The 13,040-nt window shown below is 38.8% G+C and overlaps 1 protein-coding gene across 1 annotated transcript in view; it reads right to left on the reverse strand.

Annotated features, from left to right (window-relative positions):
* The window catches only part of ALDH1A1 (aldehyde dehydrogenase 1 family member A1), a 48,954-nt gene extending 38,259 nt beyond the window's left edge, over positions 1-10,695 (reverse strand). Inside the window, exon 1 of the mRNA XM_062208414.1 lies at positions 10,581-10,695. Within this exon, the coding sequence (XP_062064398.1) occupies positions 10,581-10,631 (51 nt within the window). The 5' untranslated portion in view covers positions 10,632-10,695. The remainder of the gene's footprint in view (positions 1-10,580) is intronic.
* Between the last annotated feature and the right edge of the window lie 2,345 nt (positions 10,696-13,040).

The raw sequence follows: 13,040 nt of genomic DNA on the forward strand, positions 1-13,040 counted from the left end.
CTAATTATGAATTTGGGACTCAGGATGCTTTTGAATAATATATGTGTATAGTAAGCATCAGCATGAAGGTTACAATATTGATTGGACATAATAGTTAATGATGTATGCGCTCGAACTTTAAGTGCTTTTTTATTTGGAGAAACAATCAATTGGAAAGTGAAGGCAACCGAAAATTGATTTCTACTCTTTTAGATATGTGAGACTTTAAGGGAAATATCATATTACTTTTAATAAATAACTGCTGTTTCCTGGATGCAGTTCAGTGTGTAAGACTAAGTCATAATTTTGAAAAAAAAATGCCTTTCCAGAGTAAAAGTTATTGTGTCTTAGATTTTTTAAATAGCACGACATTATATATATATTTATATATAAATATAAGTAATATATTTATATATAATATATATGCCATTTACTCAAAATATTTCTGATTTGGATCAAACTGAATTTGGCTAATGGGCAAAATAAAGACCTACTAGCCCGTATATGGATATAAAGTTTTGGAACCAATTTCCTAAAGCAGAGAGCCCCTTACTCACTCTAACAGGTTCCCTAATTCACATTACTTGGCAGAGCAGCAACTGGGCCAGTGACTTTAGTTATGGTAAGGGAAGCCAGTAATTTCCTGGTGGCAGAGAGATTTTAAAAGAGCACTTTTTCAATGCAACTTGAATGCCTGAGTCATGGCACTACAAATAATGGAGCTGTACATGTGGAGGGAGTAATGTCTGTCATAGAGGAGCAACCTTTTCTCAGTCCTAGTGCCAAAACAGTTTCAAAGGCCATGGGGAATGGGGGAAGACAGAAATGAAAGACAGGGAAGAGTATGAGACACGGAACCAAAGTCAGGTGTGTGTGAAACATTTAAAAGAATCGAAGCTAGATTTCTGGCAACTGCTTTTTTATTTACTTATTTACATTAAAAATTTTATTTATTGATTTGAGAGGTAGAGTTACAGAGAGGGAGAGACAGAGAAAAGTCTTCCTTCTGTTGGTTCACTCCCCCCCAAACGGCTGCAATGGCTGGAGCTGGGCTGATTTGAAGCTTCATCTGGGTCTCCCACTTGGGTGCAGGGGCCCAGGCACTTGGGCCATCTTCTACTGCTTTTCCAGGCCATAGCAGAGAGCTGGATTAGAAGAGGAGCAGCCAACAAAGTGGTACCCATATATTATACCCCAGCACTGGCCTCTCTGGCAAGTACTTTCAACTCCAAGTGAAGCCAGTGAAGCAAACTGTTAAGATCCAAAGTAGAGATTGTTTACAACCCTGTGTCTTCTGTTGAGGAGCGGTGTTGTTTTTTTTCCTTCATACTATTTGTTGAGCTCATCTACTTAGTGTAGGGTTAACTATATGATCTTTAAGTAAACTGAAAATTGATCTTTGTAAAAATTAAGAGTGGGAATGTGAGAGGGAGGAAGAGGAAGGGTTGTCGCGTGGGCGGGAGGGAAGAAAGGGGAGAAGTGCCACTTGCTTCTAAATCTGATTATATAAAATACATGAAATGTGTATAGCTTAAATAAAATAAAGGAAAATTAAAATATTTTGAACAAAAAAAGACCTGAAGTAGAAAATATAAAAGGAAATGAAAGAGGAATAACAGATGAGAAGGGAATGTTTTACAGCACACAAAGGAATGAAAACAAAATAAGAGTGGCCAAAACAAAAACAGGCAAAATAAAATCTTACTTTCATTTTATATATATATATATATATATATATATATATATATATATATATATATATATATAAATGGTCTGACTTCAGTATCATGATGATATAGAGGTACTTTAAGAAGTTCGAGGACAAATGGGATTTAAAGATGCTAATTGAAAATGAATCTTGATGAAGAATGGGATGGGAGAGGGGAGATGGGATGGTTGCAGGTGGGAGGGAGGTCATGGGGGAAAAAGCCACTATGATCCAAAAGTTGTATTATCAAAATTTATATTTATTAAATAAAAGTTGAAAAAAACCAAACTATTAAAACGATAAAGAAGTATGGGACAGAGAAAGAAGTCAACATTGCCCTGGCTTTCCAGACTCCCCCCAATCCACCCCAGATTCCATGAATATAAAAATAAAACGTATTTTATTTTTTATTTTTATTTTTATTTTTTACAGGCAGAGTGGATAGTGAGAGAGAGAGAGACAGAGAGAAAGGTCTTCCTTTTTTTGCCGTTGGTTCACCCTCCAATGGCCACTGCGGCGGGCGCATCGCGCTGATCTGAAGCCAGGAGCCAGGTACTTCTCCTGGTCTCCCATGCAGGTGCAGGGCCCAAGGACCTGGGCCATCCTCCACTGCCTTCCTGGGCCATAGCAGAGAGCTGGCCTGGAAGAGGGGCAACCGGGATAGAATCCGGTGCCCCAACCGGGACTAGAACCTGGTGTGCTGGTGCCGCAAGGCAGAGGATTAGCCTGTTAAGCCACGGCGCCGGCATATTTTATTTTTATGAGGGAAAAAAAAAAAAGATGCCTTTTTGGGGGCCAGCAGGTTAATTCTCCGCCTGAGGCGCCAGCATCCCATATGGACGCTGGTTCTAGTCCCGGCTGCTCCTCTTCTGATCCAACTCTCTGCTATGGCCTAGGAAAGCAGTGGAGGATGGCCCAAGTGCTTGGGCCCCTGCACCGGTATGGGAGACCTGGAAGAAGCTCCTGGCTCCTGGCTTCGGATGGGTGCACCTCCAGCCGTCGCGGCCATTTGGGGAGTGAACCAACGGAAGGAAGACCTTTCTCTCTGTCTCTCCCTCTCACTGTCTGTAACTCTACCTCTCAAATAAATAAAATCTTTTTTTTTTTAAAAAGATGCTTTTTTAATGAACATTTTGAAGACTCTTCGGAAGCTCTTTTTCTCCCTTTTGAAAAACCCCTTCAGTCTTTAAATGCAGTCGGGGACAAAGAAAAGATACTAGAGCACTTGATTTGAGCCACACTGTCACTGTGTCATTCAGATGAAAAAGATGTTTGTCAGCAACTTCTGCGTGTCCCATATGTCCTCTGTCAAAGGATTATGATATAGAAGCCTTGGAAAGCTCCTTTCATATTTAATATTTAACAGTATCAAGGTCCAATAACATGATTGCTTGTACTTAATAAGTACTCGTCCTCCTAAGGAAATTACCGAATGTGGAACATAATTCCATTGTTTGTTATTTGTATTCCTGTAACTTCTAAAAAGGCATTGGACAGCAGCTGAAATAGTCAGATAACAGGGCCAAGGTAGAGGAGGTAGTGGGTCAGGCAAAGTTTTATGAGCTGTGATATTTGTTTAAATTCCCAAATTTTCATCAACAATTCCAATATTCCAATAAATTGGTTAGAGATACTATAATATTACAAAACCAAATATTCAGAATACTTAACATGACTTCCAAGCAATGCTTCTAAGTTTGTGGAGACTTTTGACACATACACATGCACACACAAACACACTCAAAACATTAGAAGTTCATGACATTCAAGTGTATGCAAATACAGTGGTACCCCCAAATCCAGTGGGGGATATGTCACAAGACCCCCACTGGATATCTGAAGCCATGGTTAGTACTGAACCTACATTCCCCATACCACATACATACCTAAAGTTTAATTTATAGATTAGGCACAATAATAGATTACCAGTAAGATAGAACAATTATACTGTGATAAAAGTTGCACGAATATGATCTCTCACTCTTCCTCCTCCCAACAATTTACTGTACTTTCACCTTTTCACTTAAAGGAAGCACGTTATGGCTTTTGATGACAACTATTGATCTTTAGGGTCATTATTAAATAAAATAAAGGTTACCTATACACAAGCAGTTGGATACTGCAATAGTCTGTCTGATAACATAAGTGGTTACTAAGTGACAAATAGACAGGTAGGACACACACTATTGGGTATGCTGGACAAATGGATGATTTATCTCCTAGGTGGGATGGAGCAAGATGTTGCAAGATTTCATCATACTACCAGAACGACTTTTCAGTTAATATGTTCTGACTGTGGTTGACTATTGATAAGTGAAACTGCAGACACCAAACTCATGGATAAGAGGAGACTGCTATATTTATTTTCCCGATTTATTTATTTTTTAATTAAGTAACTGTGAAGTAATCATTACTCAAGTCCTTCTGTACAATGTTCCATGTTGTCTCTTGCATGTGGTAAATATGTAATATATCTCTTGGCCATAATGATAATAGCATCAAGAGAATCTGAACCACTACCATCACCACCTCAAACCAGATAATTTCTCTTTGAAGACAAATGCATATCCATTTTACAATGTCTGAATTCCCATGAGGTTTCCTTTTGCTGATCTGGTCTATACCATCCATGTCTTTTCAGAAATATTACCTTTGGATTTCTTGTCTAATGAGTTGTTTTTCAAATTCTTTAAGAGTGTCTTGCCTAGTCATCACATTATGGAAAATAGTGCCAAATTTAATAGATTGTCAATATATTAGAAGTCATGGGAACACTTTCAGGATTGAGAGTCCTTTTGAAATGGGGATAATGTCTTCTCTTAGTGTATGCAGTATTTATTTTAAGATTTTTGCTGATTAGGAGCCAAAGGATAAAACACAATAGAGCAGTCCTCAGAGATGAGCTAAGATATAGCCTTTTAAGTGAATGGTCATCTTCTATGAGGAAAATCAACAATGAGCTCCCCCTCTGGTCTGTGGCCATGATCTAGTTGGTTTCTCCTGGACTCTAGCCCTTCCTGAAGGAGAAGATAAATGATTCCGACTTGCTTGGATCAGAGTGAGTTTCTGAGAGAAACAGAAAGGCAGATTCCGAAGAAACCTTATGGTGGTTGCTCCAAGCACAATTATAAGGCTGCCTCAAACTTTTAGACCATTGCTGCACTCCACATTTTGAGTAGTGTCAGCAAAATCTGAAGACTTAGAAATGCAGAATCTCAGAGCCAGCCCAGACCTAATTCTTGCAATTAGAGTAAGGTGAATGCAGGAATCAGTATAAAAGCAGTTGTTAGAGACAAATATGAAATAGAGGATAATACCTTCCCATAGGATATGAGCTACTGACTTGGGACTTTTTGTTGATTAGGTTTTCTTGAGATTGAAGTGCTACTAGTTTTAAGATCTAGGGAAAAATGCTATTATGTGGAAAAGTATCAGACTAAAATGATAATATTCCAAAGCCATTGCATTGTGTTTTGTCTTAAAAGCTGTGTGACCTTCAACAAATCAGTTATAGTCTCTGAACTCAGGTTCCTGAGCTTTAGAACGGAACTCTAGTAATATCTTTAGCTCCTTCCTTGTAGTTAATTATAACCCCCAGACAAGATAAATAGATGAAATCATCTTTGAACTGTGAGAGGCAGTACAAGTAAAAATTTCACTTACATGAGGAACTGAATAATGTGTCCTTTAAAAATTTTATTTGCTTATGGGAGAGGGAGAGAAGGGGAAAATCTTTCATTTGCTGATTCATTTCCCAAATGCTTGCAACAACCAGGGTTGGACTAGGTGGAAATCGGGAGCCTAGAACTCAATCTGGGACTCCCAAGTGGGTGGTAGGGAATCAAATACTTGAGCCAGCACTGCTGCCTTATTGTAGCAGGAAAGCCAGAATGAAGAGCAAAGCTACAGCCAAACTCTCTCACTCTGACAGGATATGAGGGCCTCCCAAATGGTGATCCAACTGCTGGGCAAAATACCTGCTGCGGGACCTGAATAATCTTAGAACATGGAGTCATTTGGGAAGAGAGTGTTAAAGAGAAGGGACTAAAATAGTTAATAAGTGCCAGGCCCTTTACCCAAACCACCTCATTAAAATTTTACAGTCACATTCCAAGGTGGTCATTATTATTCCAAATTCACAGATAGGGGAACTGAAGCTCCAAGAACATTAGCAGGTTGGCCAAGGTCATATCAATTAAATCAGTAGAAAAACTGGAAATTAAAGCCATGTTTATCTTTCAAACAACTGCACCTTATAGCCATTAAGCTATATGATAATTTCCAAACCCAAAGCAAACAAAATATTGCTTCAGTCAGAGTGACGTTCTTCTGACTGAAACAGTGCCACAATAAAACCAGATTTTCCTTGAACCCAAGTCTTGAACTATTTTAAGTACTCCTTCTTGATTTCCTCAAACACAATTCGTCAATCTGGCCCCCTCTCCTGTTGCCAATCTCACCCATGCTCACCCTTCCTCCATGCCAGCCATGTTGGTCTTCTGGTAGTTTTGTGAACCGAACACACTCTTGTCCACACTGCGTTTGCACGTGCTAATACGGCTAGATCTTGGCTCCTTCCCACTCTCTGTGGCCACTTGGTTCTTTGCCTCCCTCAGGCTTACCTTAAATGCCGCTCCCTGACAGGAATCATTTCCAACAACCTCACACAAAATAAGTCCTTCCCTACTTGCTCGGAGTTTTCTCTTTTCTCCCTTTAAACTTCTATCCTAATTTGTGATTAATGTATTCTCTTGCTTGTTTTCTGCCCCACATAACCCCATCCGGGAATATGAGCTCCATGAGCCAAGAATCAGACTAGTAAAAAATCAGAGAAAAGAAGGAAAAACAAATAGGAAGAAGTATGTGTGTGGCAGGAGGCGAGGAGGTGTTTGGAAATGCATGTGACCTGAATTTGTGTGCTGTAAGGATTTTATAAGAAGATAATTGTGAGGAAAAACCAAATGCCTCAGAATATGCCTAGCACGTAGTGTTCAATGACTTGTGACTTTTCTATCAAATCTTTAACCCAGTAGGATAAAACACACCAGAAATGTAGGAAAGTAATCTCCTACTTGAACCAAACTGTATTCTATCAGAGTTAAAGAATGGTAGCTCACATTGGAATTGCACACACCTCTGCCCTCACAGCCTCTCCCAACTCAATCCCAAATTTTTCATCAAAACTCAAAGCCTGTTTCTGTCTAATCCTCCTCTCACTCTAAGTTGGTGGAAAACGTCCTCCTTCTGGCCAGGGAACTTAAGCAGCAGCTAGCTCTCCTGGTCATGTTCCCCAAGGGATCAGGATGGGCAAATTAAAGAATAAAGACGGGCTAACCAGGATTCCAGCAAAGTCCATGTCCCCAAGTGGTGGTACTAACAAGACACTTGTTAGTGTGAGGGCTCAGACTGTCACATTCAAAGTCCAGCTGTGTCACTTCCTGGCTGTCTAACTTTAAGCAAGCTGCAAAGCCACTCTATTCCTCATCAGTACGATGGAAATAGCAACCTCATAGGGCTATTGTGAAGGATTAAAGAAAATCATTGTGAAAAATGTAAACAGTCAGTGGCAAGGCAAACAGAATGAATTTGAGTTGTAATTATTCCCTGTGTGCGTGTGGTTATGTGTGAAATGGCATCAGCTGACGAAGATCTTTTCTAGCATGAACAAACTGGTGTTTAATGAGTTAAGTTTAATAAGTAAGTTAATATTTTTGGATATGAACTCTGAGAAAACTTGTCTTCTAGAATTTCCCATTTGTCTTTATGTTGTTGTTAAAAGTAGAAACGAGTGTTGTGAAAGGAGAATGGAAAACAAAGTTACCAAATCCTGTAAGAGAAAATTCTTGATCCCTGAAATCCTGGATAAACCTTCAGAACTTCGCTCCAAAGCGGTCTTTGTCAGATGGGACATGACTGTGCAAGACACTGACAGAGAAACTAGGAGAAGAAAATGAAATGAGAGGAATACTTGTGGGAAACAGGTCTAGGAGAAAAAGTTGGGTAAAAGAAAATTCTGGAAAACTGAAAGGAATTCAGAAAAATAAGTAGGACTAGGAAAACTAATGTTGATCAAATCCCATTTGTTAGGCTTATTTCAAGTGTTTTCTATGATTATGTCCACTTAACAATTTCATCCAACAAAGGTGATAGGTACTTTTATAATCTCCAGTTTACACATAAGGAAACTGAGGCAGAGAGCGGTGATCTAGTTTCCCAAATGATCATAATACTTGGAAAAAAGCTCTTCATTTATAGCGTGGTAAAATGGAGGTGAGAGGTTGGCAGATTTTGGATTAATTCAGAATGGGAAAGGGGAGCAATAAGGAAAGGGATCGGATATCAGTTATATCAGTTCACGTGGATTTATAATGATGTTATTGAGGCGTTAAATTACAAAAGCTCTTATAAAATTTTAGAAAGTTTTCCTTAAACTCTGATCTCCTTTATCTACCCCAACAAAGAAATAATCAAACAGTGTTAGAAAATAAGACATTAAAGGTTACACAGCAATGAATTCTTTTGTTTTGGGTGATGTTTTATTCATTTTTTTCCCGGTTTGGCTCTTTTACTATAGTTGTAATAATAAAGCTTTTGTTATTCAACCCTGATTGCCTTTTCCCTCCATCTTGCCCCAACAGCCAATATACTTCTAGCAATTATAAAGAAAGACATTGAAATAGTAACAGAATAACACAGGAGTTTAGGGACTGATCACAGAAGCTAATACCTCAGACACTAAAAACCCTTGCTTACTTGTTCTGCAAGCAGGAAACTTAGCTAAGAGCCATCACTTTTTTTTTTTCCAACTCCTTTTGCAAGTGCAAATCCAATACCATTCTTCAGTGGAACACAGTAAAAAGAAAATGCAGAGGCATTTGAGAAAGCTCACCCATTTAGATTTAATTACATACATAACTGGTGTCCTCCCAAGTGTAAAAATGTTGTGACCAGTAAGACAAATAGTAAAATGCTATCTGAGTAGAACAGATCTGTATAGAAGATGCACAAGAAAACAACATTCACAAACCTCCATTTGGGTATTTATATTCAGGAAAGTACTTAAACACAGAGCAAGTGTCTGCTCTTTGAATTTTGGCTTCTTTTAAACACTGAAGTCAGTCCTTTTACCCTGGAAGAGTGTTCTTATGCAATGACTTTACAATGAACAGGAGATTTCAATCTTGGAAGCATCTCTCTGTGTTAAGGGATGACGAGTACTGTGCCTGTTAGCTTTTAAGGAACATCTCGTTTTCTAGTGTGATTACTCACATGCTGAATTCATAAGTACTAAATGAAGCTTAATTCAGCACAAAGCTTATTTCACATTAGAGCTTCTTCAAGATTCACGTGCAAGGAAGATTTTTCCAATGTTATGTAAAGCCAAGTTTAAAAAGTGTGGGAGGTGGGCATCCAAACTACCAAAATATCTTCTAAGGAGAAGATATTTGGTTATTAGAGAAAAAAAGCTCATAATGATAGTAGTGGAATAATGTAAACATGGTCAAGCATTTTATATCTCCATGAAATATTTTTAAATGTATGTACTTTGAACTGGAATTTCTTGCGAATGACAAACTTAGAGCAACAAAATGAGAAAGACTGGCTGGAGTCTTGTGATATTTTGAGCATCCTTTTGCCATATGTACATTGTTTGAGAGCATGGGCTCACCACACTTTTTGTGTTCCTGTTTGTAATAAAATTAAATAGGAAAAATTTTTCCCCATGGTAAAACTCTGAAAATAATACCATAGTACACTTTATAACTGCTGGTCAATCATATTACAGCCACAATCTGACCTGCAGACAGTGTCCTAAAGGAAGGAGCCAATCAGCTGAGCCACTTCCTCATTCACTGTGCTTGTGAAAATGAAAATGCAACAGATCTTAGAATTTCAGAAACCATCCCCCAGGGTAAGAGTAGGGAAATGGATATACAATAACAGGGACTTCACTTTATCATGAAAGTACAGCGTTCTTATTTTCTCATTGGTTAATTCAAGAAGCAAAATGGCTCTCCCCTGAGTTGCAATAGATCATTTCCTACCTTACTTTCTGCATCACACCATAAAGCTAATTTTAAGTGAGTTTTGGTTAGACTGCTTTAGTATGTTTGTCTCATGGTTCTGTTTTGCAGTTCTGGGCTCTGACAGAGAAGCAGGCATGTAACAATGAAACAAGCCAAGTTCAGAAAGATTCTCAGAACTACTCGAGCAGCATCCACTTCCTAGTTCTCCTGAGGATTGCGAATCCTGGATCTGGCTCCTGCTCCGACTTCTCTAAATATTTATCAGTTAACAATTACACATCAGCTCCCAGGGCAACAAATTTGGCTGAAGAAATAAATAAGCATGCCTTCTCTCCCTAAACATGCAGAATAACGCATGCCCATTTGAAGCCTTCTACAACAACTTCCATCTAATTATCAGATTTAGCTTTGATTTTAACATGTAATAAACATCTTTAAGAAGTTAGGTGATTTCAGTATATTCCATTTCTACTTTAAAAAAAGTTTCTGATTTGTTTGCCTTTTTGCAGTAAGTTCCTCTAATGAGTATTTACTTCTCATATCAAATATACTATTTATACTAAAGTTAATAGAACTGTTTAGTAAAGACCCCTGAATAATGTCCAGAGAATCTTTTACACAGGAGAGAATTTCTTTTACTTGAAAATATTTTAAGCAGAAAATTCAGGAAAAGTTGCTTGATATGATTTAGAATGCAGTACTTGATCAGGGGTAAACCCAGACGTGCATTTTGCAAGTCTTTTGTTTTTGTACGAGTATTTGCAAAGGGCTCTATGCACTAGTTTGCTTAAATTGACCTTTTATGCTTTAAGAGGATGTAGTTTTTACAAACCCGAAGTAAAGCAGCAAATACAAGTAGTACTAACCTTGGTGTATTGAATCTTCAAGTTGGTGAGTGGGGTAGGTAAGTCTGCCATGCCTGAGGACGATTTTTCTGGTTCGGCTCCCAGAACACAGGTGACAGGCTCAGCAATTTGGTTCTGATAGAGCACTTGGCTTTATTTGTTCCTTTTTATCTGCACGGGCTAAGGTTTATTTGCATACTGGGATATGATTGGATGAATAAACTCGGAGCAAAAAAAAAAAAAAGAAAACGACACTACTTATTTGTAACACCTAGGGCAGGAAGCCTTTGACTTTAAACTTAAATCCTTAAGAAACCAGCTTTCCAGCATGGAAGTTGCATCTGGAGACAGTGCACTATTTGCAGATGAATTAATTTACAAAGCTGAAACCTGTGATAAGGGTATGCAGAACAGCTGCTCTGGCCACTAAGGCCAGTTATTATTTCTTTTGACTTTTCAGGCTTTTTCTGCTGCTGCAATGTAACTTTCTGTTCTCTGGCAGACCTGGTATCAGAGAATTTGAGGAGTGAAAAATGGTCTAAAAGGGCATATGATCTCAAAAGAAGCTGCTGAAGAGAGAACCCTTGCCAGGTGTTTTCAGGACCAGGCTGTTAGAAAATCAGTCTCTGAAAATCTGGGTTCTACAGCAAGAAAGGGCCCTAGACGCTACCCTAAGTCAGCTGTAAAACATCATATCAATCAAGGGTATTTTCAGTGTGAGGTAAGGAGACCTACTGTGATTTCAGAAGCCCTAAGCGTTCTTTATTTGCTATATGGGAACAGAAAAGTCAGCAAGACTTTTAGGCAACTCTGAGTACACTGTCATACACAGCCACCATGATTAGTAACACGGCGATGTCGTCTGTTAAAACTCATTTAAAATGAAAGTAACCTCTGGCTTTGGCAGTTGTCTGTATCAGTCACTGCTGTAGGCAGTTGTACAAAGAAAGAATTTAAGCAAGACTCCCAAATAATTCAAAGTCTTAATGTTTTAAGCTGGGAACATTCAAAAAGGACAATTTTTAACTGTAGTACTCCCAGTTTAAGGACAATATGTTATTGTATTGAAGCTCGAGCAAAAGTTATAGCAGGAACAAGATAACATACTTTGAATGCTTTGATTATTAAGAATTAACAACATTTTTTTTTTCCATTGAAGATTGCCAGCTCCCCTGCCAATGGCATTTAGGTCGAGAAACTAAGAACCACTGAATAGCTTTTCCATGTCAGGTGCCAACATCTGTCCGTCTTTCTGCCCTTCTCCATATCCCCACTTTCTGGACATTGTGAGAGTGAGTAGCTTGCTCCCAGCTGGTCTCAAATCTAACAAGTACAGAACAGAGTTTCCTTGCAGGCCAGTCTGAATCTAAAACTTCAGCTCTTCCCATGTATTCTCCCAGTCTTCTCGATAGGGTTCCCAGATGGGCTCAAGAAGCCACTACAATGGTAAATAGTCACCATCACTGGCCCTTAAGACTTTTTTTTTAATCTAAAGCAGGGTTTTGCAAGCTTTTTCTGTAAAGGTACAGAAAACAATTATGTTCTGTTTTCTGGACCAGATGGTTTTTGATACAACTCACTTGACTTTGCTTATGAGAAACTTCAGACAATACATAGATTAATGGGTGTCTGTTTTGCAATCAAATTTTATTTACAAAAACAGGAGGCTGGACAGATCTGGCCTATGGGTCAAGTCCCCTGTGTGCTAAGCCCTGCCATTCACCAGGTGCTCCACTCCTCTGTGCCTCCTCATTGAGAACAAGATAGAAAGTGCTATGCTCTTTCAAGATTTCCCTCTCTCTCCCAGTTCCATTCTTTTTGGGAAAATCTAATTGTTTTTTTTCTTTCAAAAATGTGTTTTGAGTTAAATGCACAATTACACAACAGCTGTTACATAACTTGCAAAGCAGTGCTTCAGCCATGCCCAAACAGCTGTGTTTTGCTACTGTCTTCTCCTAGCTTCGCAGTTGTTTGTGGACACAAACACTGGTTTATTTGATGTCCGGTTAGTGAAAGCTCAAGGGTTCATAGCATACTTGGCGTGTTGTATCATTCCTTGGATGAGCACATCCTTGACTGCTTTGTATTGACCAATTATATAAGATCAGTCCCTTTATGTCAGGTATTACCAAACAGAGGCAAAGGAACAGACTTGGAGACAGATTGCAACACCTGCCGATTAAGTCCAACAAATATTTACTAAGCATCAGTTATGCATCAGTGATTTTCAAATCTGAACTTCACTTGCAGGACCAATCTTTTCTTTCTGGAAACTACAGGGGCTGCATCTATATTTTTGAGGTAAGCATTGCCCTCACCTGAGAGTTTTCCTTGTAGAATCACATATTCCTGGGGATGGTTACCGGGGTCAAAGGCTTAATGAGACCACTTTCCTCCCTCACAGAGAGGAAAATGGCTTTAGTGAGAACACCAGGCCAGTAAGACCACTGAGGTCCATGACAATGTTGGACCCAGCATTGT

The sequence above is a fragment of the Lepus europaeus genome, chromosome 12, assembly GCF_033115175.1.
Source record: "Lepus europaeus isolate LE1 chromosome 12, mLepTim1.pri, whole genome shotgun sequence".
In the NCBI taxonomy this organism is placed as follows: Eukaryota; Metazoa; Chordata; class Mammalia; order Lagomorpha; family Leporidae; genus Lepus; species Lepus europaeus.